Here is a 26,861-nt window from a genome sequence, read left to right as displayed (position 1 = left end):
CATTTATCTTGGCATCATGTGATTCAGGGAGCAGCGTCTGACATCCAGAAGTTGAGGGAAGCCCTTTCATGTTAGAGTATTGTTATTGTTAGGTGCATGAAATGACTCATGAGGATATGTATAGCCTGTCTGTATGCTCTTAATAGGAGACGTATGGTACAGTTAAATGGTAAATGGTCTGCATTTATATAGCGCTTTTATCCAAAGCGCTTTACAATTGATGCCTCTCATTCACCCATTCACACACACGCTCACACACCAACGGTGAAAGGCTGCCATGCAAGGTACCAATCAGCTCGTTGGGAGCAATTAGGGATTAGGTGTCTTGCTCAGGGATCGAACCGGCAACCCTCCGGCTGCCAGACAACCGCTCTTACCTCCTGAGCTATGTCGCCCCAGTTGTCTCCCCCCAGCGTAAGCCTGTTCTTCCCTGATTTCAGTGGTGTCCCTGTGTTTGTAACTGGGGCGATCTCTGTTTCAGGTGCTCTTCTGGGACATTGCCTCTGGGCCCGGCGGGGGATGGCGCGACCGCCGATACCGCTGTGAATGGGTCAGCTGTACACGACCGCAGAGAAGGCCAATATGGGTCAGTACCGACCGCACTGCTCATCGTCAACACCAATGAGCCCTCGTCTGAGGAAGAACCATTGATATCAGAGAGATATCTAGCATAGTCTGGAATGCTGTTTCACACGAGCGTTTTGGGTGTAGTAGTACAATAGTGGTAGTGGTAGCATTCGGAGAGTTCTGTTATTTCTCTGGACTGCGTACAGCATATTTACAGGTACAAATGATGTTTAAAGTGCGGTATATATTTTCTATAAAAACTGCAAGAACAGTAGTACTACAGCAAGACAGATTCTGTAGGAACTTTCACCAATGCTGAGCTTCTCTCATCTGTGTATTGTCTTAAAATACACATAGGCCTGGAAAATGGATTACTCATAGAACTGCTTACCTATACAAAGCCATTCATTTGGAGGGCTGGCTGAGACCTACTGGGGATGGCTCGTACCACGTACCTGGACGCATGGGTGGAGCGCACGTGTGCTGCATTGGAAACAGACCCCTCCCCTCCCCAGACCACCCCTCCAATGGGGTGCATTTTGGGTGCTTCTCCCCCTCTGCCTGGTGCCCACTTCTCCCTGGGTCCTTTTCCCCCTTGCTCCTTCCCTTTAGTATTTTTAAAGAGCTGCCTCAGTTTCAGGCACCAGCTCTGCTGGTTGCGTAAGACTTTGTGTACGCACTTATTTAAGGGCGTCTGCTAAATGCCTGAATGTAAATGCAAACCTTTGCAAATTTTCTTTTGTTTATTTCAGACTGCATGCGCAGCACCTGTATGCGCAGTTACTGGTATTTTAATTGACTGCACTGCCTAGGTGAGGCAGTGGCATTTTGGCTGATGAACGAGGAAAACGACGCAAAAAAGGAATAGTAATATGACACGATGAGGGCTTTATTACTTACACAGCAGCGACTTGCACGTCCATTTATACGTATCCATTTATACAGCTGGATACACACTGAAGCAATGCAGGTTAAGTACCTCGCTGAAGGGTACACTGGCAGTTTCCTACCTGGGAATCAAACCTGCAACCTTTTGGTTGCAAAGCCCGTTGTTTACCCACTATACTACGCTCCCGCCTATCTTTATTCTGTTGTTATGTCATTATAACCCGCCTTGGGGCCTTCCCTTGTTTTTGCCATTTGTCACAGCTCCGTAGATAAATGCCCGTATATTTTCACCACCCAGGTGTGTGTTATCAGTGGCGCTCCAACAATGGGGGAGAGCGTCGGTGGCCACATGCTTGGCTGTTAATACGTCCTACGCCACGAGGTGATTCAGCTTTTAGAACGTATTTATAACCGCGCTGTTGTCCCCAGGGTGTAAGCAACCGCCAAATCAGTCAGACCTGCTGTTTATATTTTGAGAGGTGACCTTTGCTAAGCTGTTTCGATACAGCGACGAAGGCAGTCCGGAGAACGGAGCCTATCACGGTTATGTCACTGTGACTCTGACCGAGAAACCCTCGCGTGCTTCATTTCTGATGTTCGTCTCTGCGGAGTCCAGGCTATTAATTGTCGATGAGAAGAGTAACGGAGTGTTATTACAGGAATGTATTGGGCATTGGGGGCATATAAGCATGAATAAATGATGTCTGTTGTTGTACACGAGGCGGTGTGCTCCATCTCCTGTTTAAGCCCTGTGATTCCTTTCTGGGAACACGTACGGTACGTTTTGTCCGGTCCGGTGAAAGGCCTCCTAAATCTAATGAGCAGAGCTTCAGCTTTACATTTCCACTGTAATGGAATGGAATGTGCCACTGACGGACTGCAGTCTACATTCTTCTTGCGTGCGTGTGTGTGCATGTGTGCGTGTGTGTGTGTGGGCGTGTGTGCGTGCGTGTGTGAGAGTGTATGCGAGTGATTGTGTGAGTGTGAGTGTGTGTGTGCGTGCGTGTGTCAATGTTCGTGTATGTGTACGCACGTGTGTGCGTGCCAACATGTCCTGCATGCAGGTTTGCTTGTGTGTGTGCTCTTTGTGCATCTATTTGTCTGTTCGTGCATATGCATGTATCTGTCCCCTTATGCATGTTTTGTGTTTGCATAAGACGACACATACCGTTTTAGGATTTAATTTAATTTTTGTTACAGATGTAAACATTCTGGATTTATGTTTGGTCCTTGTTTAACATAACTCATTTGCATTAGTGCCTTGGTAACAATGCATATAAACTTGCTGGTCTGGAAAGTTGTTAGTCTTGGACTATTACTCATGTAAAACAGGTGAATGCAAATAGCTTCTTGTTGTGTATAAGCTAAATGCTAAATTAATGTAATGTAACACAATGTAATCCGGGACCCCGAATGCCCGGTGGTTCCGACAGCAGCGGGCTCCCATCAGGCCAGACTGACTGATCGCTGCTGCCACACACTTTCCCCCACCATTTGATCAGCTACGTAGCGAGGGACAGCTGGTCATTTCTCCACACAGACATGCATTTAGCGTCTGATAACTGCTGTGTGTTTCCCCACTTCGCCTGTACTGTGGGTTTGCATACAGCAGATTTTTTCCCATGTTCCTTTGCCTTGTCCTCCATCTTTATCCCTATTGGTTACAGACATAGAATCTTAAATAAGTACATAAAAATTTTATTAATGGAACGTATTAGGCCATAGAAATCTGAGGTTGTTGTGGTGAGAGGACTGATGAAAGGGACGAAATGCATCCATGCATTTTTGTGTCTTTTCCATGACTTGCTTTCGCATGCCATTATTAGTGACAGACTCTGTAATTCACGGAACTAGAGCTAGGCTGACATAAAATTGTGCCTGGCGGTTTTTTGATAGATATAGCCTAGATTCTGAAAAGAGGAACAAAGCATACAATTCAGATTTTTGGTGAAGTGGACCTTGAGAGGCTATGCGATGGTCATGCTGAATGGCTTATTCAACACAAAAGGCACATATTGGAAAGCCCAGACTTTTAAGGGAGAATCAGATATGCCTGTAGGATGTTTGTTAAAACCTTAATCACATTTTGATTAGTGGTGGAAAAGACTTCCTCAATTTCTTTTACAGATAAATTCATGTAATATTTTATTTTATGTGTTTTTGTTAGGTGTGAGGGAAAAGGGGTGGGGCACCTGGATATCACTCACAAGATTACGCTGCAGTGTCAGATACCTCTAAATCATGACTTTCTGCTGCCCTCTGCTTCAGAAAAGCCTGCCAAAAGCAGTATTGCACTCAGATTTGCAGAGACATCAATATTTTAACTTCCCCAAATCTGTGCTCACTTTTTCTTTCTTTTATGCACTAGAGTGCCTGGCTGAGGCACGGGTAATGCAAACATTGTATTTTGTCACTTCTCTCTCCCGGCTGCCATCGTGCATAACCTGGAAGGACTGTATTGGACTCTCTTGGAGCTAGGTAGCAGTGAACAGAGCTTGTGAAACCAAAGCTTCACTGCGTCAATCCCATTTATGTCGCAGTAGCCGAAACTATTGCGTTGATCTTCTGCACAAGAACTACAGGAGCTCAGGCGACTTTGAGCGAGTGTCTGTTGGTTTGGACCTTGAGAACGAAACGGATTTTCACCCCAGTGGGGTAACAACCACATGTGGCACAGTGGAAACCGACGCTGATGTAAATGCACTGGCGAGGAAGTGGTGTGGTAATAGCAAGAGGCAGGAAGGAAACAGTTTACTGTACAGTAGGCTGTGTAAACCCTGTCGGATTGGCTGCTTTGTATGGAAGGCTTGACTGTATTACATCAGTAGACCAGTCTCCTTCCGGTTGCTGTGGAAACCTAACAAAACATCGGCCTGCCGTACACCTGCGAAGTCCTCCGCCACGGGCCATTGGTCACATGAGGTTGTCGGCCTTCGATGACGCAATGGCACGCACTAGATGGCGGCGTTGCAAACAAGAGCGTGCGTGAGGAGTTCAGAGTTTCACTTAAGAGCAAACAAACGCTTTGTTTTCTTCTGCATTGTTTTCTCTGTAGCCCTGAGGAACGCCTGCCGTCACGATCTCTGTTTTCCGTCGAACGAGCGCAGGGAGGCTGGGCAAGTACCTGCGGTTCGGGGAAATCCCTGCAAGGAACAAGACTTCCCTCAGCTTTCCAAATGTAGCGCGTCCGTGAGTCAGCCAGGGTGGCATGGACTGCGGCCATGTCTTACAGAGCACGGCGTTCCTCCTCCGTGAATCAAGTTCCTTGATAAATTTTTTTTTAAATTAAATGCACAGTGCATTGTCAATGCAGTGCACTCAAAGCGTATCTGAGTACAGTTTTGTTTGCCATAGTAGAGTTATTAATCAGACCTGCCATAGACTTCAGGGCTTATGGTACATGGAGGATTATAGTATCATTGGATTTGTGTTGTTCAACATGGACCGTAATGGAGAATACACAGCCTGTCCTTCGCTCAACTCGAACAGGATTGGTGGTGAGGAAAAGCCCCTCTGTGCTGTTGCTGAATGGGTTTTTTTTGTGCTGCAGAAGAGCAGAAACCGTTACCATAGAAACCCTTCAATGGGTTTTTATACTTCACCTCAAATGTTTCTCAGAGCTGGTGATGTCACCCTGGCGTTTCATTGCTTTCATGTGCATATTAGGCATAATCCAAGAATAATCACAGCATCCCACAGGTGTTTGCAGAGGTGCTTTTGATTAGAAGGTGGGACGATGCGGGAAACAATAATTTAAAGACCCCCCCACACACACACACACAAAAACACACATGCACACTCACACAAACGCACACGCAACAACATTTGTGCACGTATTCGCTTTTCAGTTCTCTGGACGGTGTGCACATACAGGACATGGTCCCGCGGTCTCAGCATGTTAATGATACTGTGTGCCTAAGGAACTCTCTCTAGAGCAGATGAAATTACAGGAACTCCAAACTCCCAAAAGCGAGAAATTGCTCCTAATCAGAGCTGAGACAGTTCTGTGTAGTTAATTTATCCTCTCTCTCCTTGCTTGGGTGTGCTGGCAAGTTGTTGATCATCCCCCTCCACCCACAACTGACAAATTATATCCCCATCATAAAAGTGAAGGCGTGATATCGATTGATAAATATTAACCCTCAGCAACTTACTCATTTGCCCAGACAGACCTGCATCTTAACTGCATAGACTCCCTCCCCCCCTCCCCTTGTTTCTCTCATCCCCCTCTCAGGCAGTGGCACCTCACAGGGATTGAGTGAAAAAGCCATTAAAACTACAGCAACACCCTGACTCGTGGCCCTGAGCTCTCGTGATTAGAATTCATGCTGCAGTTTCACGCGAGGAAGACTGCTGTCAAAATAATAATGGCAAGAAAGCACAATGTGTTTGTGGTTATCAATGGCCAGCCATCACAATGTAGGCCACTGAAGAAATGGACAGAATCTGTGCAGAATACTGATTTTTACATTATTGGACAGCATCGCCCTCTGCTGGTCAATGTTATATAAGTGTTGAACCAGTGAAATTGGATATCTAAGTCAGTCTAAATCTCTTCTAAAACTGAAGATACATACACCTTGTTTGAGTTTGGATGTTTATCTGTGTATAGTCAGTTTTCATTTTTTTAAAAACGTTTTCATTGAACAGACATTTCATTACTAAAAGTTCTTGTATTTATGAAATTTTCTGGTTCCTCTAAAATTTTACAAATGCATGCAGACTACCCAGACCCACCACTTCTAACTGCACCAGCAACCTTCAGAAAATAAAAGTGTGAGTAGTGCTTAACACACAGCATGTTCACAATGTGTCTTCTGTGGTTTTAAAGCATTTCACACTTAATCTATTGACAAATAGCCTTCTAACTGAATTATGGATGTTTAGCTCAGTCATATTTTCTGTAGTGGAAGAGAATAAATGCTAATCAATACCGTTAGTGAATTGGAGCCATTAGTTTAACAGCATGTGCTTGCGGGATGGAGTATTGATCTCCACGGAACTGCAGTATTAATATCTATGGTTTGGTGGGAGCTTCCAGTCATCATCATCCATTTTAGGATGACTGATTTACAGCCTTAAGCTGAGCTCTCAGAAAATATTGTGAGTGGCTCATGGGTTCTAGGCTTGTCTTCGTGTTACTGTTTTAATGTTGGTGTTACTTCCCTCTGATACACTGTTAAAACCGGTATTACTAATCTTTCACTTCTTGGGTGGCCTGACTCAATTTTAACCCTCAAATTTTAATAATTCACAAAATAGGCCTACTTTGCAACAAGAAACCAACATTCTTGCAAAGAAAATAGGTTGAGAAATATAAATGCAATCCAAAATAACTTTGCTAGTGCATAGCCAAAATTTAATTTCCCTAACACATGCTGTCATTTTAATTCTTTCACTGATCAGTGATAACATATAGACTGGCTCTTTAATTTATGTATATTAATTTCATAACGTCAATGTAGAAGCCCTGCAAATGCTTAAGATTTTTTCTTTGTTTATTTAAAAATATTTATTGTAATTGCAAACTACCAGCATTGTGGAGATTGTGTAGTCACTTGCAGTGTTGAACCATATGCCACCATTTAACCAAATACTGACCGGCCTAGTTTAAAATAGTTTTAATTTGTCACAAAGGACAATCAGATATTAAAACAGACAAGCAAATTCTGATGTACAAAAATGTATAATTTGTAATGTGTTCAACAGAGTGTAGCATGAATACTTTACTTAATCTGATCAAGGTCTGCTCAGGAAAAAAATAAAATCATCAGAACTAAAACTAAATGCTAAAATAAATAAACTGCATTTTGACTTGTGATTTATTGCAAATCTGCACGATCACACTGAAGGCATTATTCGGCATTTTGAAGTGGAGGGGGGAGCGATGAGGGTCGGATATGGATTCACTTCATCCTAATTTTTCACTGATTCTGTTATTTGAGTCGCATTCATTTTTTTGTGTTACTCTCTTAATATCCCACTTAGAGTACCCCGTTTTTACTGAAGGGGGCATTTCAGTACCGCAAATGCAGAACACACTGGACAGTTTTTATTGCAGCTTATGATATGCTCATGATGCAACAACTGGATGCGTTCTCCTTTGCTGAACTTCAGTTTAAAACTTTTTTTTGTAATTGAGCTCTCTCATTTTTGTATCTGCCAGCAATGAAAACTCATCCTGCAATTATACTGTCTACTGAAAATAGCTTGACAAGTATTGTACAGTTCACTAAGTCTTCTGTCAAACAGACAAGGGTAAATGAGGATCTGCTGTGCTAGCATAGCTATAAAGGGTTTCGTGTATATAAGCCTGCTGGGACTGTTAAGGTCATTTTCACAGGCGTTCAGAAAAAGCTCCTTCGTTTTCCCTCCATTATCTATAGAAGCACGTCTGTTTTCTTCCCTACCTTACCTGTTTTACATTTCCTAGCTTGGCACTCGGGTGTTACATAAAATATGCATGTTTTATAACTGTGTGTGTGTGTGTGTGCGTATCCGTATCTTTGTGTGTGTGTGTGTGTGTGTGTGTGTGTGTGTGTGTGTGCGTGCATGTAGGCTATTTCCTTTGTTAAAAAGTCAGATATTTTCCAGTGTCCTTTTATGACTGCTGAGCACACCATGGCCATTGGGCAAAAAAATAATAAAAAAGAAGTGCGTTATGGCTCTTATTTAAAAGGGTCCTGCACTCTGGGGGATGGATGGGAGAGGATGGTCTGTTTAAGAAGTCACGTAACGGACATGTAAATTATTGGTCCTTATCTAAGTATCTTTTGTTCTGTATTTTCCACCCTGGGAGGGACAGGTACCTTGCAAGCCGGTGTTCTCTTTGTGCGAAATGGATGTGCTTCCGTGAAATGTTAAGTTAATATGATCCTGCGATAAGACGTGACTCGATATCCGGTTCTTTTCAATTGACCCATAGTAAGTGTGACAGCATGAGTAACAGTCTGTGCCTATGGCTATTATGGCCTCCATAAATCCACATGATGCAAGTCACTGCTTTCTACTGCAGAAGGCATTGGAGATTGAATACGGAGATCAGTAATGAATTATTTACATTGAGCAGGTCCTGATCGATGGGATTTCTCGATTGTAGAGACACGTCCATAGACATCGGATTGTTTCCTATGTCAGATACAGTACGTTTGGTTCTAACTGTGTTGGGGAGACTGATCTATTTGCTGTACTTATCTGTGGTGTTGTGCGCATTATGACATCATCGGTGCCTCTGTCTCGTTGCAGGGATGGATGAGAGGTCATGTGTGTCCTTCAGCTGAGGCCCGCGGTGTGCCCTCCCCGCTTACCTGGCCGCCGGCATGTACAGGAGGAATGGACTAATGGCCAGCGTAACGGTCACCTCCGCCACTCCAGAGGTGAGTCCACCCACTGACCGGGCTGCCACGGCCTTGACCCGTACGCATCATGGCCAAGGACAGCCAATGAGATGGCCTGCCTGGGCTCGGTGCAAGCAGACATCATTTCGTATCTTACGTGTAAAATCTTGACTTAACGAAAGTGGGTGCAGGGTGCAACACTTGCTTTGTAAATCCCCTCAAATGTTTTTGACCTCTTTTGGTCGTCCTCTGAATGCAGTGAAAAGCTTGCACCAAACATTCATTTGATGTAATGAGGCCTGGAAACACATTTGAGTTGATGTCATTGAAAGCAGTTATGGGGTAGAGGTAACGCTCAAGAACTAGGTCAACGCAACCAAGACTTGGTCAGCTGTCAGCAAAGATCCGAAAACGAATTCAAGAGTGGGAGCGGGAAACCTGAACGTCATTTTAAACCCTTAAAGCCCAGTGGCCATGAAATTAGATGCTGGTGTCTAACAATAACATTCTCTTAAATTACTGCTTTTATCTGTCATTGATTCAAGGTGCTGTGCTATAACCTGTATATCATGCTAGAGATATAAAAGAAATAACAAAGCAGTCCCCTTCCCCGAAGGAGGGGTGACTCCCCATGATGATGACTATGGTATTTTATAATCCAATAACTGTCAGCAACAAGTCCAACATCTGCTAAAACTAGGGTGATGATACTGGCGTCACCAAAATCCCCCTCTGAGCCATAAGTAATCAATCCACTCTTTGTACATGGCTAAGAAGATTCAATGCATTATTTCCATTATTTCCAAAGAGAGTTTCTAGGTACGTAAATAGAATTTCAAAAATGAGAAGTGCCATTTTTTTCCAAAAAAGAAAAAGCATCTTCTTACCTTCTTACAAACAGTAAAACAAATTATCTCAATTAGACATTCTACTGCTGAATAAATGAGCTAAAAGCAAGCTACTGCCTGTAAAAATCAACCCTCTCTATGATCTACCCATCGTGACTTTTGCCCCTGCTTGAAAACTCTGTATATATCACAGTAACCTTACAGTCTCATGTTCTTCATGCTCGTTTGCACAGCTTTAAAATGTGGTTTACAGCTTCCTTCAAACCGAAGCTGTGGCTTAGCTATTCTGTTGCATACAGAGTTACATTCACCGTTTTTCGCATGGCACGCAAGTGGCAGCTCGATTGTTCATCAGTGCTTTGTTTGCTTATCAGCAAGTGCTTGCATAAAGGGCGCTGCAATAGTGTATAAAGGGCATTATATTATTGTAAATCCCTTATGATTTGATTTGATATGTTTGTAAATAGATTGCGTGTGTATGTGTCCGCATGTGAGGCTACTGGTGAAAGGCATGACTTCCCTCACTGCTGGGAGGGTATGCGTCATTTTATACAGCCACTGTTTGCATGTGCAAATTACAGCTGCCAACTTACTTAAGCCTGATTTTGCAGCCTGACAGCTGAGCACAGGTCAGCAAAGTAAAACCAAATGGATTGATTGCTTCAAGGTGAATGTAGTGTGTGTGTGATAACCATTATATAACCATTATGAACATGTTTTGTACATAGAAGCTCTCCTAAAGGACACTGGGGTTAGAGGGAATCGTTAAATAAAGAATAGTTCATTTTGCGGGATTTCAGAGGGTACCACATCAATAGAATCAGCTTCTGGAAGTAGACTATGGCTGGAAAAAAAGATTTGTGCAGTATTCTAATTTGGAGAGAGTTTAAGGACACTTGAGCCCACCTTTGGGAAAACACGTATTTACTGCTTTGTTCAATACACTCCAAACTTTTATCCTGGTGATTTATACATCCAGGGGTACAGTTGGAAAAAGAAATATGGTTTTGACCTGTAAGAAAAGTTCATGTAATCACTACAGAATAAAGAAAATACAAAATGATTTTTGGATTTCTTTCTTTCTGTTTTTCAGAATAAATATGTCCCGTATGTTTACTGAGTTAGGCTCACATAGGATCAGGGGTTTGGTCATTTTGGCACAAATGTACTTTATTTAGAGCTTTGAACAATGCCTGTACTTTATGTAGTTTTGGAGATAATGGGGTTTATTTAAGACAGGGGGGATTCTTACAAAAAGTCCTGCATTTTAAATGGGTTTTAATGGGCTAACGTCTGGGCTAACTAACTTTGTGTAGTTGAAACTATCGGGAAATGTGCATTCAGTCTTGTTCTTGTGCATAATACAAAACTGCAGGGAAGCGTGTGCGCCTAAAGCTGCTGAAGGAAATTTGCAGGCCTTGGATAGATACTAATAACCTGTCATTCCTTATGATCCTATTCTAAACTATATCATTGTTTCATAAAGAGAGTAGGTTAAAGTGATTGAAGGTGGTGAAAGTTTGACAGTGCCTTTCTATACCCTTTCTTATGAAGGTCTCTAAAGAATAGATACAGCAGTGCCTTTGGGAGGATCTTAGAGCCATTGGCCCAATGTTCCCAGCTTGTCTTGTCTTGTAACAGATGATAATTGGTCCTGAAAAATCACCCATCCATGTTAATCCGGTTTTGTCTTCTGAGACCTTAACGTTCAGCCTCACTGCCAGCATTGCCACAGCTGCTCTGCATTGTAGCCAGTGCTTGTCCTCTGCAGTGGTTTTGTTCTGTTTTAATGACTTTTGTGTGATACAAGGATTACTTAATCAAAATGACAACCTGACATTGTGTGATTCATGAAAATGTTTACAATATCATCATTGTACTTCCGGAGTGCTAAATGAGAAATTATATCATAAAATGTTAAAATGTAATGCATAAGTGAATGAACAATTAAGTTTTGAATTATATTTATTTTCTTTGCATTAAACATATATTCATATGCAGAGTAACTTATAGGGCCATAAAGACTTGATACATAAATGCATGTCAGAAAAGTAGTGACAGCATTGACGTGGGTACAGGATACACATAAAAAAGGATCTGCGATATATTGTTCATATAGCGTGCAAAGAATTTATTCCCCTTTTAACTGTTTCCTGCTATTTCACTTGCTAGCATTCGTATGCCTTTTTGAATGAAGAGCCAAAATCTGATGTAAATAATTTTAAGTGTAGTGCTGCCACCTTGTGGAAGGTCAAGGCACTTTTTAGCCCAGCGGGTACATGATCACTTTTGCAAGGATGGTACAATGGTACCATTCAAGGATGGTAGAACGGCAGATACTAGCAAGCCCTGCAAACTACTCCTGTCCGCAAACCACAGAACCACAGATGAGCTTCTGCCCCTCCCTCCTGCCTCCTCTGTCTCACCCTCCTTCCCCTCACAGCTGTGCCAAACCTTAATAAAAACCTTCAGCCTGTGTCTCAGTGACCTCCATGGGGCCGAGCGTCAAGCGTGCCTCCCGCCAACCCATTTTCATTTAGCGACACTCAGGTGCTCAGGTGGCTTGTTGATGGACGTCGCTTTGTCTGATATGGAGCTTAGCATTAGCATTCATGTCTCAAACGCCCGAGGGTGAAACAGGGATCTCAGCAACCAAGAAACCTTTCCATCACCCCCTCCTGCATTCGATTACCCGCTCCCATAACTCCTGTGTGCCATACTCAATGACCATCACTTTCCTCCCTGTGCTGGCAGACCTGTATGGAGGAGCTCAGATGTGAGGCACATTAGGCCGCCCAGGGATGGGATCCTCATTCCCAGTGTGTAGTAATATAAGCCAGTCCAGGTTTTTACTAAAGTAGGACAGTGAGCTGTTTCTCACCTGCTTCTAGTAAAGCCTTTGACGGCTCAAACTGCTACAAACTGGGAGGTTGTGTCCATCCCTGGGCCCCCCCGTCGGGTACAGGAAAACCACAAGCCACAGCTGAGACGCAGATGGGGCAGGCGAAACATTGAGGAGAAGGTACCGGGGAACACGTTCCTTCCAGAGCGGAATCTCTTCGATGGGACGCGTCTCACCGGACGCGTCTCATTTGGCCATCCATCCAGGACAGGAGAGCGAAAGCCACGCCCCACAAGCACAACGCAAACCCGTGATGTCACTGTGCAGCTCTTTTGTGGCCGACGCCATCAGGACCCCAGCCTTAAGCTGGGATTTGCCCCAGTGTCTGTTCCCACCCAGAACCACAGCATTCCCAAGCAGACCGAGATCTCCAGATTAATTGAAAAATAATTTCAAAGAGTGCACTTTATTCATCCAGTCTGTTGTGTTTTACGGTTTGATAATCCTTAATCAATGTCGGGGTGAACTGAGTTGTGTGACACAAAGAAAATAAATAGCAGCTGTAATTTAGGAATATTAATAGCCGTGTAATTTCTAATGGCTATCCAGAAAAGTTTTTATCCATTTTAACATGATGAAAGGTGACTGGATTCTGTTTTCCATTCATATGCTGGCAATGAAACTGAAACCGAATAGTTTTGCTCTCTGTTGTAGGTACTGGCCATGTATCATATCTTTGTGTAGCCATCGTCTCACATTTGAATTACCTGTCAGCTTTCTTCATTCTGTCCATCCGTCTGTTTGACAGTCTGTCTGGCTGTCATCCTGATCGACTGTCTCCGTCTGTCTGTCCGTCTAACCGTCTGTCTGTTCGTCTGCAGGGCAGCAGCAGCTCGGAGTCCCTGGATGGGCGGAGTGTGGACTATGCCAAAAGCTACGATGCTGTTGTGTTTGACGTGCTGAAAGTGACACCGGAGGAATTTGCTGTGAGTAGCAGGGAGACGAACGGGATTGAAAATGTAATTAATGGCCCTGTGACATCACAGATCAACACAGTCACGTGACCCGGGACAGACACCGAGATACCCTGGTGGCCATAATAAAACTATTGCTGGGTTGTATATGCCTGTGTGTGTGTGTGTGTGTGTGGCTTATGCAAGGAAATGTAAATGTTAGCACTGTGGCACCGGTCTTTGCTAATTTCCAGATCCATTGGTGGCCCTTTAGGACCTCCAGGCAAAACATTATAGAATGTCCACGGGTACTGGAGAATAATTATGTTAATAAAGGGCCTTTTGAAATAACGTTTGGTCAGTGGTCATAAATCGATAGAGTGTGCACATCTGGAGTAGCACTTAAATGTATTTGGAAGCAGAATGTTTTATTAAGTCTTTTTCCGTTTCGTTTTTCGCAGAGCCAGATTACCCTCATGGATGTCCCAGTATTCAAAGCGATACAGCCAGAGGTAAGAAAGGTGGCCTGAGGTTGTCTGGATCTCTTTTTTGGTGCTTGTGATTAGTCCTTTTTGTTAGTTTTTCTGCACTTTGTCTGTGCAAATGGAATCTGTATTATTTTGTGTTGTAGAATTTGGTACAGTACTGAGCAAATTCGCAATGCACACATTGACAAGCTAGCAAAAAACCACTGAAGCAGCAATCCCCCGCCATCCCCCCCCACCCCCCCCACCTCCCCAAAAAAAAAAAGAGTACAGGGTGTACTGATCGATTGACCAGCCCAGCAATCTCTGCATACGCCAGCGTTAGCATTGTGCACCACATCTGTTCTGTCAGTTTAAGTGCAGGTTAATGGGATGGTCTGGTTGAACTTGGAGAGAATCTTCTTATTTCCGCTAAAAGCTATTATAGCTGCAGGCAATGATAAAGACCGTGGTCCTGACAATGTCAGTAAGCGATCGGGGCTCTCAGTGTTTTCTATACTGCCATTTTGCTTGGAGTTTGGCCCTACCGGAATTGGGATATACTGCTATATTGCAACGTATTAAAAGGGTGTTGATCTTATGGAAAATATAATGATAAATAAATTACACAACAATATATTTATATATTATTTTCTGATCTTGATAATATAAGCATGTAAGCATGTTTATCTATGTGTGTGTGTGTGTGTGTGTGTATATATATATATATATATATATATATATATATATATATATATATATATTCTGTAAGGTATGTATTATTATTTAAACGAATACATTCCAATTTTTGAAAGAATTAAAGTCCCAGTTAAGACTATGACCCTGTAGTAAACTCACTATACCCACTCAAAATGCCTGGAGGGCAGTGCATATTTGCCAGTATTAAGAGAGAGGAACTTAGAAAGTGAGGATGTCTGATGAATCAGATAAGAGTACATTCGTAATATGGAGAAGGGCAAGAGAAGGTCTCCTGGAAGGATGTGTAACAGTGAGCAATTATTTTCACCCTGGCTTGGTACAAATTAGCAGGGGGGAGAAATAAAGTGTGAAAATTGTGCTTTACAAGGTCAAGTGCAACATAAGGGCCTATTACATTTGAAGTCGCTTGAAACTGTATTTTTAGCATGTATTAGACTTTTCTTACACGTCTTTGGCTGTGTGTGCGTGCGTGCTTGGAGACAGTGTGTCAGCTTCATTTTGTTCTCAGTATTGAGGAGGCCTTGTCTCAGGCCTATGTGTTGACCCCAGATGAGCTCAGCTGTTCCCGTCCGGATGAGACGGTCTGGGCGAAGCCAGCGGGAGTCCTGTGGTGGAGACCTGTGGCCGCCCGGCTGTGCCGCGGTCCCTCTTTTGCGCACTTCCTGTCCTGGCCAGGGCCCCTCCTACCATGCCCTCCACCTCACCCGCTCACCACAGCACATACCAGCCCACCTTCCTTCCCTGGTGGCCAGAGCAGGTGCTTGTAGGTTAGGGCGTTTCAGGGAGGCACTACGGGAGGATTTTATGGCTTATTTCCTGTGCCGTAGCAAAAGTGGTTTCCGTTTGTGGGTCGTGGCTGAGCTCGGGCGATGAGTCGGACGATGACAGATAATGAGGATTAATGAGGAAATAACGTATTTATGATGTATTTCATTAAAATGAGATGGGGTGAAGTGTAGTTTCACCTGCGCTGTAATATGCGCAATACCCCTTTGTTGGCTTATGTGGCACAGTGCAGGACAGCAGTGCGCGCTTATGGCCAACCGAATCGCAGCTCAGCCCCTGTCATCCAACCGGCGAGGATGCTGATAGGCTGTGACAGTTTTCCCTGTTAACCTTCGCTCCGCCAGTTCCCGCTCTGCTGAAACCGATCGCTAAGGTTTTACTCTTCCACCACAACAGAAGGAAGGAAATTGTTTGCTTGGCTGGATTTCTGATACAACAGTGTGGAACCTGTCACTGTATATTTCACTCTCTCGCAGAACTTGACTCATTTAGCACGCTCGTATGCACAGACCTCCAGTCTGAAAAGGAAACCCCTTTGGAAACTGTTTGACAAGCATTTCCACGTCAGTCTCTGAAATGCTATGGCTGCAGTCAGTAACGGCTGCAGTCAATGTTAATTTTCATGTAGATGTACATGTTTAGAGCGGTTAGACACAAGAGCTCTCAGGAATGGGAAATGTGTCCAAACATGAGCTGTAATTCAGGTTGGATCTGCCAAGGCAGCGTCTGGATTAAACGGTGTTTTGCATTACAAAAAGCTGAAGAAAGAAGAAACCCGTCATTTTTGTGAAACCTGACATTTTCCTTTGGTTCGTTTTGTGCGTAAAATAACATCAAATTTATCTCTGTATCTTCGTATTACTGCAATTGGAAGAAATGTTTATTTTTTTTAATTGAAGAAAGTTTTTACTAAATTTGAAATCAAAATGGCAGGCACAATTAAATGTTCTAATTTTCCCAGCAATATAGCTTAAAAAAAACATACGGCAGAAGTATTTGACACTCTTGATAAGTCCAAGATACTAGTTTGTGTAAGGGCAGCCAAGAGGCAGATGAAAGTTTAGCCAAGATATGAGCTGTTGTTGCTCATTATCATGCTTTGGAAATGTTAGTGGAAAAACATGGTTGCATCAATTTAAGCACTTAAGTCATGATCAGTGAACTGGATTTTGTTTTGTCATATTTTGCACTGAAGATTAAGTCTGTTCACACTTTAGTGGTTTGATAGTCTGTGGACACCTGACAGATTGTTTTAAGGAATTAATGTAGGAATTGTTTCAGGGATTGCCTGAGAAACTATGATGTGAACCCATCCTACTTGTGGAGTCCATTTGTAGTTCATAAATGACATAGCAGAGGCCTGGACCTGCCACTATAAGCCCCAAGATGGGAACAGTGCGAAAGCCTTTATGGACCATGAACTCCATTATTTTATTACACAAGGCATGTAATCGCTAGCTAGCCAGAACAGCAACAGGAACAGGGTGCAGATGGTCAGCAGACAGGTTACCCTGGTCTTTTCTCAGTCGCTGTCAGTCAGTCTTTACGCTGCATCATTTAAAAAAGGCACCCGGAGTGGTTCTGTGTCAAACCCTAGGGAAAGTGTTTTGTTGGACAAAGCATTAATAAATCCTGAGCTGGCTTGATATTTCATGTATATATCAGCCATACTCACTTTCCATAAGGTTAGTATTGCCTGCTCCAAGAACATATGCATTCCAAGCTTTAATTAGGGGATCTGCTAAATAATAACTAAATTGAACTATTAAATTCTTTCCACTAAAGATCAAGAAAACCCACGTATTGTGCTGAAACCATTTACAGGTTTTTCTTATTCCTTATTTTGGCTCTGCAACAAAAATGACGAAACATCAACAGTAATTCCGCGATAAATCTAACCGTTTGGGTTGCTCGAGGTTTTTATCTCTGAGCCTGGAGAAAATGCTAGAACTCTGGGTTCATGTTGTTTTTATCAGAAATCCTTAGATTACCTCTGAGCTGAGGTCGCTCTAATGAAGCTTTCTGTAGGACTGCGGTGGAAAAAAGTGCAACCTGCATTCCTGCCTTTTTTCCTGCACAGTCAGCATAACATTCTCATGAATGTTTGAGAGATACTGAATTGGCCCCCTTTCGCATTAGAAAATGCATCTGCAGCGGAAATAGTCCCTGTTGTGCATGAACCTTTTATCTCCAAGAAATAAATAATAATTTAAGAAAGAATTCTCAGGAAGAGCAAAAAAAAAGAACTGCTTCTATTTCTCAATGAGCATCAATGAGTTTTTGTTTTTTTTCCCATAGCGCGCAGGAACTGCCGCCATGGGCTATGCATGGCAAATTGTGGTCACTCACTCACGGGTGACCTTTGAGGTGCGTTGTGTGGGACGCATGCGCAGGTGGTGCCACCTAAAATGTGTCTGCGCAAGTGAGCTGCGCCGTGGGTCTGGATGGTTCCGTGCTTGTTTTTCTTCTTTTTTTGCCATTGATCTGGGGACTTTGCATAGGGCAGGATGAGAACTGTCAGTGTCAGTGAAAAACAAAATGACAGAAAACATGCAGATGTGTTTTTGCATGACGCCGATGATATATTCTTCATCATGTAGGACGGGTGCTTGCCCTTGCGTGTGTTTTCAAGTGGTCGGTCTGAGACTGGGTTTGGGCACTGGAAACTGGAATATTGGGATCTGTCTCCCTCCCAGCAATTTCCATCTATCTCATCCCAATTAGAGTTTCCATTTCCTTCAGAGCGGCCGCAGGGAAAACCTCTTGCCGCACGTTCTTCTGCTTTTATATAACTTTCAAATACCTGATTGCTCTGTGAATTTTGGTTTCTGCGAGAGAAAAAAAGCTGAGTTTAAAGAACTTTTAGGAGGGAAAAAAAGACTCATTCACTGCCCACATAGCGTTTTTTTCTCGTCAGGAGATGGACAGAGCTAGGTGTTCTGTGAAGCATTTGCTGATGGTCGGGAATTCCTCCATTTTGGTGTGGGCGTTATTAAGTGTGTTTGCACTGCTTTAAGCCTTGTCTTAGATCTCCGAGCGTGCTCCCGCACTTTCTGGAGTGGAAAACGGCTACGGAGGTGAAATTGTATCTGCCTGCGGTATTTCGGGGGGGGGTGGCGGGGGGGTGTGTGAGGCAGGGGATAATCCTGTGGATCTCTGAATTCAGAAGCCCCCGTGGTGCTTTTGGTCAGGCGGGGAAACGCCGACTTTCCCTCGAAACGTTTTCGAATTCGCACTGTTGCGCCACACGAGGGCGTTCCATCCCTCGCGCGACGGCGGCTGCGGTGGAAGCGCGGGCTTTTTCTCAGTGCCAAACGGTTACTCAAACTGGAAAATGGACGCAACGGTCGCTGGACGCAACGCGCGCTGCTCTCGGTGCGGTGTGGCTCCGCGATTGCATGGCGGCGCTTCAGAGGAGAATCCCGCCAGACGGTACTCGTGGCCTGTAAATGCGTACGGTTGCGTTTTCCGCCACCCGTTACTCTGATGGCTGAATAAACAGCCGCCGTGCCCACGCTATATAAACCGACACCGCCGAAGCTTTGCAGCTGGAAACCGAGAGGAAAATCAGAACTCAGAAAACTCGGCACTTGTATTTGATTTATGACTGACATCGGCAGAGTAAACTTGCTGAACTGTTAGCGATCTTTAAAAATTGGAGATGCAGTTTCTGCTGGGAATAACCGTGCTTCAAGGTTCAAATCGGAGAGAGGTGTGCTTTTTGCTTGGATACTTTCTTCTGGTAACAGTATCTTGTCAAGATACATGTAAGAAAAATCATTTGTAATTTAAGAATATTAATAATGGATTTCATTAATTTCACACTTTTCATGAATTTTAAAGCACAGTTTGTCTGGGAAGAGGATAATTGACTTGAAGCACGTGTCATGTGTAGAACCCTCCTGGGTGACGCATATCAACTATTTTGCAAGTAGACACTCACTAGACTTCACCTCGGGTGGAGTGATTTATTTAGCCAGTTTAACTAAGAGGTGATTAGATGGCCTAGTGTAAGAGAGCCAAATTGGGAAATTTGTGAGGGCTTGGCTGCCTTTGGCTGTGATAACTGTGTGACCCTTTAATTACCACAGTCAAAATCTTGATTAGTGATAGGAGTGCACAACAAGGGCCAATCCATTTCAGGATTTTGTGCCAACATTTCCCAGCATTTATTGAATTGGCCCAATCATATCTTGATTTGACATGTGTATAAGCAACAGCTTATACACATGTCGAGTCACAGTGTATCCTCGAGATTTCACTGTGCTCAAGCACAGGAGTGAAGCAGCACAGTTTATAGAGCTGTAAGAAATGGTAATCGGTTGGAACAAAAACCAGCACGCAGATCGGCCCTCAAGGACAAGGAGTTGTGCACCCCTGCTTTATCACAAATTTAAGACACAACATAATTATTTTGGGGGCAGCTGGCTTGCTGAGTGGCATATTCAGCCGAGGTGTGAGTTCCGGTTGAACTGGGCAGGAGTTTAGTCTTCGGTCCAGATACGTTATGGTTTTTTTTTTTTTTTTTTTGCCTGTAGGTGGGGCTTCTGTGGGGCTGAGCTTTATTGGCCATAGCCTCTCCCAGTGAAGGAGTATTTCAGTACTCAGGGAAACCGTTACATCAGTTGATAGTGACTCTGGTCAATTAGCATCTGCAGGTTTCACCGTGCACCAGTGCAGAAAATTCATCAGCTCAGCCGGCAAACTGCAAAATAGAGGGAAAAAAAGCACTGGCTGACTGCAAATTTTGTGGGCATACACGACGGGCCACGCCCTGTAAAAATGGGAGGTTAATGCTGTACGTGTACCTTATATAAAAGCGCAAAGATTAGGACATTGATTTTGGTATTAATATTGGTTTGCAGCATGAGAAATTTGGGATATAAGGCAAACAACCGGAGTGAAAGTGTTTACTGTCTGCACTCATGGCTGCTTTACCGATAAAATGGAAAAAGAAAAAGTTTTAGTGGACCTGAGGGCAGAATTATGGAATTATAGGCATGTCATAAAACATCTGTAAAAATGATATTATCATGATAACGGGACTAGAAGCTGGAATGAAAATAAATGGCAGAGTAGTAACTCTGAGGTTATATAAATATTTCAGCTGAAAGTTTAACCTTGCCAGTGTAACTAAGCAACATCCTGAAACTTCATTAAGATTTTTTTATGGCACCAGTGCAATGAAAATACCTTTTTAGTCCTGATTAATGGACGGAATTCTATGAGTTGAAGTCTAATTTGATTATTTTGATTAGTTTTTAACATAGAATTTTAAAACTATGTAAAGAGACGGAAAAATTTAAGCAGGTTGTGTGTTTTCATCACTGCTGAATAGGATTAAAAATGCCAGACACTGAAGGTCTGTAAAAACAAAATTAGGCCTTTGCATAGCTTGTCATGATTAGCAGTGCCTTGGGTGAATGGAGGGTGAGACGTGAGTCACAGCTTTAAAAATTAATTTAAACGGTACGTTTAAAAGAGAAATATTGTTACCTCCGAGCGGGGCAGGACTGGGCAGGCCAGTTCCACAGACAAGGTGTAAGACACGTCAACGTGTTGCGGGCTCATCATCTGAGTATGTCTGCACTTGAATACTGAGAACTTTACTGACATCAGCAGGTTTCAGGGGAGTTGGAGGAGGGAGGGGTGCTATTACCGAAGGTCCCTCTTCACTCCTTAATGAAAAAAAGAGTAGGCACTAGAAAATAGTGGTTCAGGATACATTTTTAATGGTGCGGTAGGAATGTAAAACTGCACCCTGGTTTTAACAAGGAGAGCAAGGAGCAAAGTAACAATTACATTGCAAATGAGAGGTGACAGAGCTGTAAAATAGGTGCTAAACTTTGTCAAGCTGTATGATTACAGCATTGCAATGCAACGGTGTCAGATACTCTTATGTGTTGAAAGAAACATTTTGCTGGAACATCACAGCACTTGAACTTAAATGTTCTGTTCTGTTCCTGTTCTATCATCCGTTTCCCAGCTGTAATTAAAGGGCTAACGACCTCATAAAAAGTAACTAATTTGAAAGGGAGATAAAGACCAACAAATTAAAGAGGATCACATTTTATGATAAATAAATAGGGTAAGATACAGAAAATGCTCGCACACTGATATTAAACAAAGGAATGTCCACACTGAGGTTTAAAGGAGTACCATGGTGATTTTCACACTTTCTCTGTTTTATGTGCTATTTGCACAAGAGGCATTGAAGAAACACAATGAGCAAAGTATTAAATATGTCCGTTCTGTATTTTTGGAGAAATATGCGTTTTAAATTCATCGTCCCATTTTCAACCGGTTGAGAAAGTTGTCATTTTTCTACGTCACGAATACTGTAACCACTCCTATTTCCACGCCTCGTAAAGAAATCTGACAGGACACACCGTCCTGCTGTTCAGACAATGCAAATATTTGACTAACGTTAGGTTCACTTAAATTAGAGTTCCTTTAGATTATTTCTGGTTATATTCATTAGCTAGCTAGATAACGTTAGCTAGCTAGGAGGTTTGCTTTCATAAGGCAATGTTATCGATAACGTTAGCTTGCTAGTTCGCTTATGAGGACGTTATAGTTGTGCTTTTATCTTAACTTGGCTAGCTAGATAGCAAAATTGTAACTGGATACAAGTCAACGTCCTTACCTTAGTATCTATCGATACTGATATACAACTAAGCTAGCTAGCTTGTGAAAATTCAGTCTCCCAAAGAGAGCTCGTATCATGGGGTAGCTATGGTAACGGGAACGGTCTGTCAATCATAGCTAACGACAGTTCTCATTACACGCCCAGACGGTTCGGGTGGATTTTATAGTGGAAATTTAGGCTTAGAAAAATACGTTTTAAAGTACATTGAAATGACTGAAGAATAAAAAAATTATCCACATTTGTTTTGTTGTTGCCTGAAGACAACTGGGAAGTGTCACGTTCAACCACCATGGTACTCCTTTAAGGATGCAAAAATCTTCTTCCTTAAACCTCAATGTGGACATTCCTTTGTTTAATATCAGTGTGCGAGCATTTTCTATTTCTCATCTTATATGCATTTAGCTTACGCACCTAGTTTTTTTTTTTTTTGACTGTTCGACAAGAACGCAAACTATTTTCTATTTTTTAAATAAATAGGGTATCCATGTAATTTAAGGGTAACACGAATAAACATATATAATGTCTGCCACTGACTTTTTCAGATACACCTCATTTTGAATATACAATGTAACTATGTGATTAAACTGTGTTTAATGTGTATCCACATTGTGCATACAAGTCATGACTTGCATTGTATTTTGAGACTTATTATTCATCTGGTATATGAATATATGTTAGATTCATGAATAAAACATTTTATTTGTATTTGCACTTGCACAAACCACAATTGCAAACATTAATATTTTTGTTAAAGCAGAACTGCTAATCAGTGCATTTCTTGCTTGGATTTTTACAATATGTGCACATTTTTTTTCCATGTTCCTAAACTGTTTTATTACATACCTATGTTGGCTGAATGGTCAATACCATTTGCAATTCTGTTAATACACAAAATGAATAGGCAAAAAATGGCAGTAATGTTCAATGAGGATTTTTGAAATCATTGAGCTATTGGAAATCAGTTTCAATTTGTTTTGTGAATTGACTGAATTGTAAGTGGAATTGACCCCAACCCCAGGTGAGGTATTAAAAAGTAAAATAAAAAATGTAGTTTTCTTTTCTCAGAATGGAAGTCGAAGTTCTAGTGAGCTCCTTTGACAGGCGTCTCATCGTACGCCAGTGCGCACATTTATATATTTCCATTTCATTGGCTTATTTAAATACCGCCTCCTGTTTGGCGCAAAAAATGTAAGAACAGGAACTTTTTTGAAGGCAGCGCCGCTGCTCAGATTGATGGATTTCTAGCCGACGTGAGTGTCGCCAGAAAACTGCTCATCCACACGGAAATTTATCCCACAGAAGTCTGTGCTGTTGGACTGTGAGCATTTCTCGCTGCTTTTCCACCTCACTCCGAATGCATTGAATATTTATACCTGTGAGTAAATTCGATAAACACAGAAATCAAGGCATTAGGGTACAGTGGAACTCCCGATATAGCAGATTGACAGGATGATGAAGCCTTTCCTTGCATGAAAATCATGATGATAAATGAACACTCACTATCAAAAGTTAGTCAGCAACCCGGATTTATGATAGCCGTGGTTGTTGCCCCAGCATCACATACAGTAGCTGAAACCCCATGGGCTGGTAAGAGAGTGCTCAATGGATTTTATACCACAACAGGAGATGGCAGTGGTGTGAAAGACACATTCTGTTTAGTCCACTATTATTGAATGTGTCTTTCACACTGTTCTTTTTTTTATCACCTAGAAAATATCCTAAAGGCATTTGTTTGAATGCCTCTGTGCTATGCCTTGAGTCCATGAACCCAGCTCCCTTTTGATTGGAGGGTATAAGTGGGTTGGCCTTCATTTGTGGTACAAGTGGGCTGGCCTCCCACTGAGAGTCAAACTGAGTATGTGCATATTTATCTCCACAGAAGATAAAATCTCCATCTTACAGACCAATCACAAGAAGAGCTTTCCTCCTGAACAATTACAACCACATTGTGTCCTCAAAGACTCTCTCACTCTCTGGCAAGATGCTTAGCAGCACACCCTGTCCTATTCTCACTGGAGAACATCTCTCTCTGCCTGTGCGTTTTAAAGAGTCAGAAGCGGAAAATGCTTCCATTCCAGAACTTTTGGAATTTACAGAGATTCCAGAAATACTCCTAGTGATGGGTGTCTCAGAGACCAGGCCAGTTCACAACCTTTTGGATAGTATTGCGTAGGAACCCATAGGCTTCGAACCCCAACAGTCTATATGCTTTCAATGCAAAATAGGAAGAGTTCCCTGAATTTCCAGCACATTCTGTACAGATTTTTTTTTTTTTTTTTTGCATGGTCTGATACTTAAAAAAATAAATCAATAATACATGCTTGCTTGTTTTTTTATATACAGTATGATTATGGTAGGCTGACATCCACCCATAGTGTAAGTAAACTGTTATTAACATTCTTCTCACAGGAGAGGACAAGCACATCATTATGCTTGATGTACTGTGGACTGTAAAAATGTTATAGTGCTTGTCACCTCACCAGATATTGATATTGTTTTAATAATATAGTCAAGGTGCAATAATTATGTTTTTTCAGTGATGGCTTTGGTGAACTGAGGAGGCTAATTCTGTCCCTGTCCTGCACCGATGAACTGTGGTTTATTATTATAGCCCTAGCTTCTATCCTTAACTTCCTGCATCAGTACATTATATACTATGGCCTACTGCTGTGCACTGTCTCCAGGCTGTCTGTCACTGTCTCTGAAGTGTCGTTTTTACCAGAACCCCTCATAAGACCAGACTACAAGTAGAAAGATTGTGGTTTTTCCCCAAGCCTAACTAAAGCCGCTTTTCCACTGCATGGTACTGGCTCAACTCGACTCGACTCTACTCAACCTTTTTGGTTTTCCATCGGGCAAAAGTTGTGGATAGAACCTGGTACCTGGTACTTTTTTGGTATCACCTCATTCGAGGTTTCAAGCGAGCTGAGGCGATACCAAAAGGTGACGTGAAAACACTGCAGACCACTGATTGGTCAGAGCAACGCATTTCATGCGGCGTCGCTAATGACGACCAGCTACATTGACGGGGGTACTATCGGAAGTGGAAAACGAAGTACCTGGTACCAAAAGCGAGTAGAGTTGAGTTGCGTCGCCTCGAGTTGAGCTGGTACCATGCGGTGGAAAAGTGGCTTAAAAGCTCTACAGTACTATACATGGTAGATCCTCCTCATGTTATGTTGTCCTGTGGCCCGATGTGCTGAAGTGGTCCTATCACACAGTTGTGCTGCAGTTAGAAGAAACTGATGAAAAGTGACTTGTTTATGTCAGACAAATATCATTATTTAATTATGTGTACCTTATGTAATATGGAATATCTTAATGGAAAAAATTGAGATTACACTTACCGAACAATTGAAGAAATGCTACAAAAATGTAACAATAATATACATCAAAAATTTGGAGCAAATTTTAAAACTCTGCTGCAAATGATTTCTGACGTTTCAGATCAACAAAAAAACACTGACTGTCGTGTAATGGGGTCCATGCACAAAATGATGACCGTTGGTGAACAGCTGTGCCTGTCAATAATTTAATGGGAGTACGGCTGTGAACGGAGAAACTGCTAAAAATTCAAGGAAAGTCAGAGTCACATTTGACAGAACTAGTGTAAATAGCAAATCCCAAATCAGGATGAGCAAAGAGCTTATGGCCTTGCTGGCTGTACTCGTTTAATATTCAATACTTTTAGATAACCCCTCCCCCCCATTAATTATAACTGATAAATTGGACACAAAAACTGGGAGTGATATGATCATAAATCTGCATTTCATTAGGCCATTGTTCTCTGCTGGAGGAAAGTGTAACGATCACATCGGACCACCACCGTCCAACAGCTTCCACGTGCTTTGTGTTATTTGCTGTCGGTACTGATTTAACGCTACAGCATAACAAACAGGTGGTGAAACCAGTCCGCTCAGCACCCCGTCAAAGGAGAACTCTCCAGCACGCAGCCCCCTGATGTCTCCGTTTCCTCGTGCAAACCCTGACATGGTGTTTCATGTCCCCCGCCCGTCGACGGTGGGCGGGAATTACCCTTGAAGGGGTCACAGAGGTCACCGGGTACGTTTGTGGCTTATTTTGCAGGAGCTGGCCAGCTGCGGGTGGAGCAAGAAGGAGAAGCACAGCCTGGCGCCCAACGTGGTGGCGTTCACCCGGAGGTTCAACCAGGTGAGTCCCCCCAGGCCTGGACCAGACCTCTCAAGGACCATTTTGAAGAAGGCCCCATGGGATCATATGGAGTTTTTTTACTCTCTTCCTCCAAATCTATCACTTTCCATCTCTATTTCTATATACCTAATCTATCAAATAGTAAATAACTGAGGGCCATTGTTGGACTACCTAATATAGCCATCTTTAATCTTATATCAACCAGAGATGTAGTTGCGACTATCTCCATACCGAGACTGTTGTCAATCAAGTCCAATTGAAGAGAGAGACCTAGGGGGATTTGAGACCAATTGAAGAACATGACTGTCGCATTAATAGTGTGTTTTTCAAGACTGCAATAGTGATTGTCCAAAATTGAACTTAGTATTCTGCAATGTTTATTTTAGAAAAGGAGCATATTTTGAGGACTAAGTACTAGTCTTCAGTATTTTTACTTCATCATGGAAATTCAATTAATTGGAATTCAGTTCATCAAAATATCATAAAAACATTTACTAGATTACATTGGCTGCTTTTATTATGACGGTCCATGTATTGCAGGCGTGTCGTATATGTCTATTTTCTCCTGCTTTTTGTAAAGCAAGATAACCTTTTTCTTGTGATAGGTGTCCTTTGAGACATTGGCTGGTGCCTCAGA

At 42.5% G+C, this 26,861-nt stretch overlaps 1 protein-coding gene across 6 annotated transcripts in view; it reads left to right on the top strand.

Annotated features, from left to right (window-relative positions):
* Positions 1–26,861, top strand: part of ralgps1 (Ral GEF with PH domain and SH3 binding motif 1) — a 172,266-nt gene that overhangs the window by 25,070 nt on the left and 120,335 nt on the right. For 5 of the 6 annotated variants that reach the window (XM_064354380.1, XM_064354376.1, XM_064354378.1 and 2 more), the window contains exons 2-6: positions 482–586; positions 8,701–8,831; positions 13,364–13,468; positions 13,897–13,947; positions 26,141–26,224. In XM_064354380.1, the coding sequence (XP_064210450.1) occupies positions 8,775–8,831; positions 13,364–13,468; positions 13,897–13,947; positions 26,141–26,224 (297 nt within the window). In that variant the 5' untranslated portion in view covers positions 482–586; positions 8,701–8,774. The remainder of the gene's footprint in view (positions 1–481; positions 587–8,700; positions 8,832–13,363; positions 13,469–13,896; positions 13,948–26,140; positions 26,225–26,861) is intronic. The other variant, XM_064354379.1, reaches the window with a different exon arrangement.

The sequence above is a fragment of the Anguilla rostrata genome, chromosome 10 (genome assembly GCF_018555375.3).
Source record: "Anguilla rostrata isolate EN2019 chromosome 10, ASM1855537v3, whole genome shotgun sequence".
Lineage (NCBI taxonomy): Eukaryota > Metazoa > Chordata > Actinopteri > Anguilliformes > Anguillidae > Anguilla > Anguilla rostrata.
Note: the sequence above shows the minus strand (reverse complement) of the source record. Positions and strands in the feature narration are given on the sequence as shown.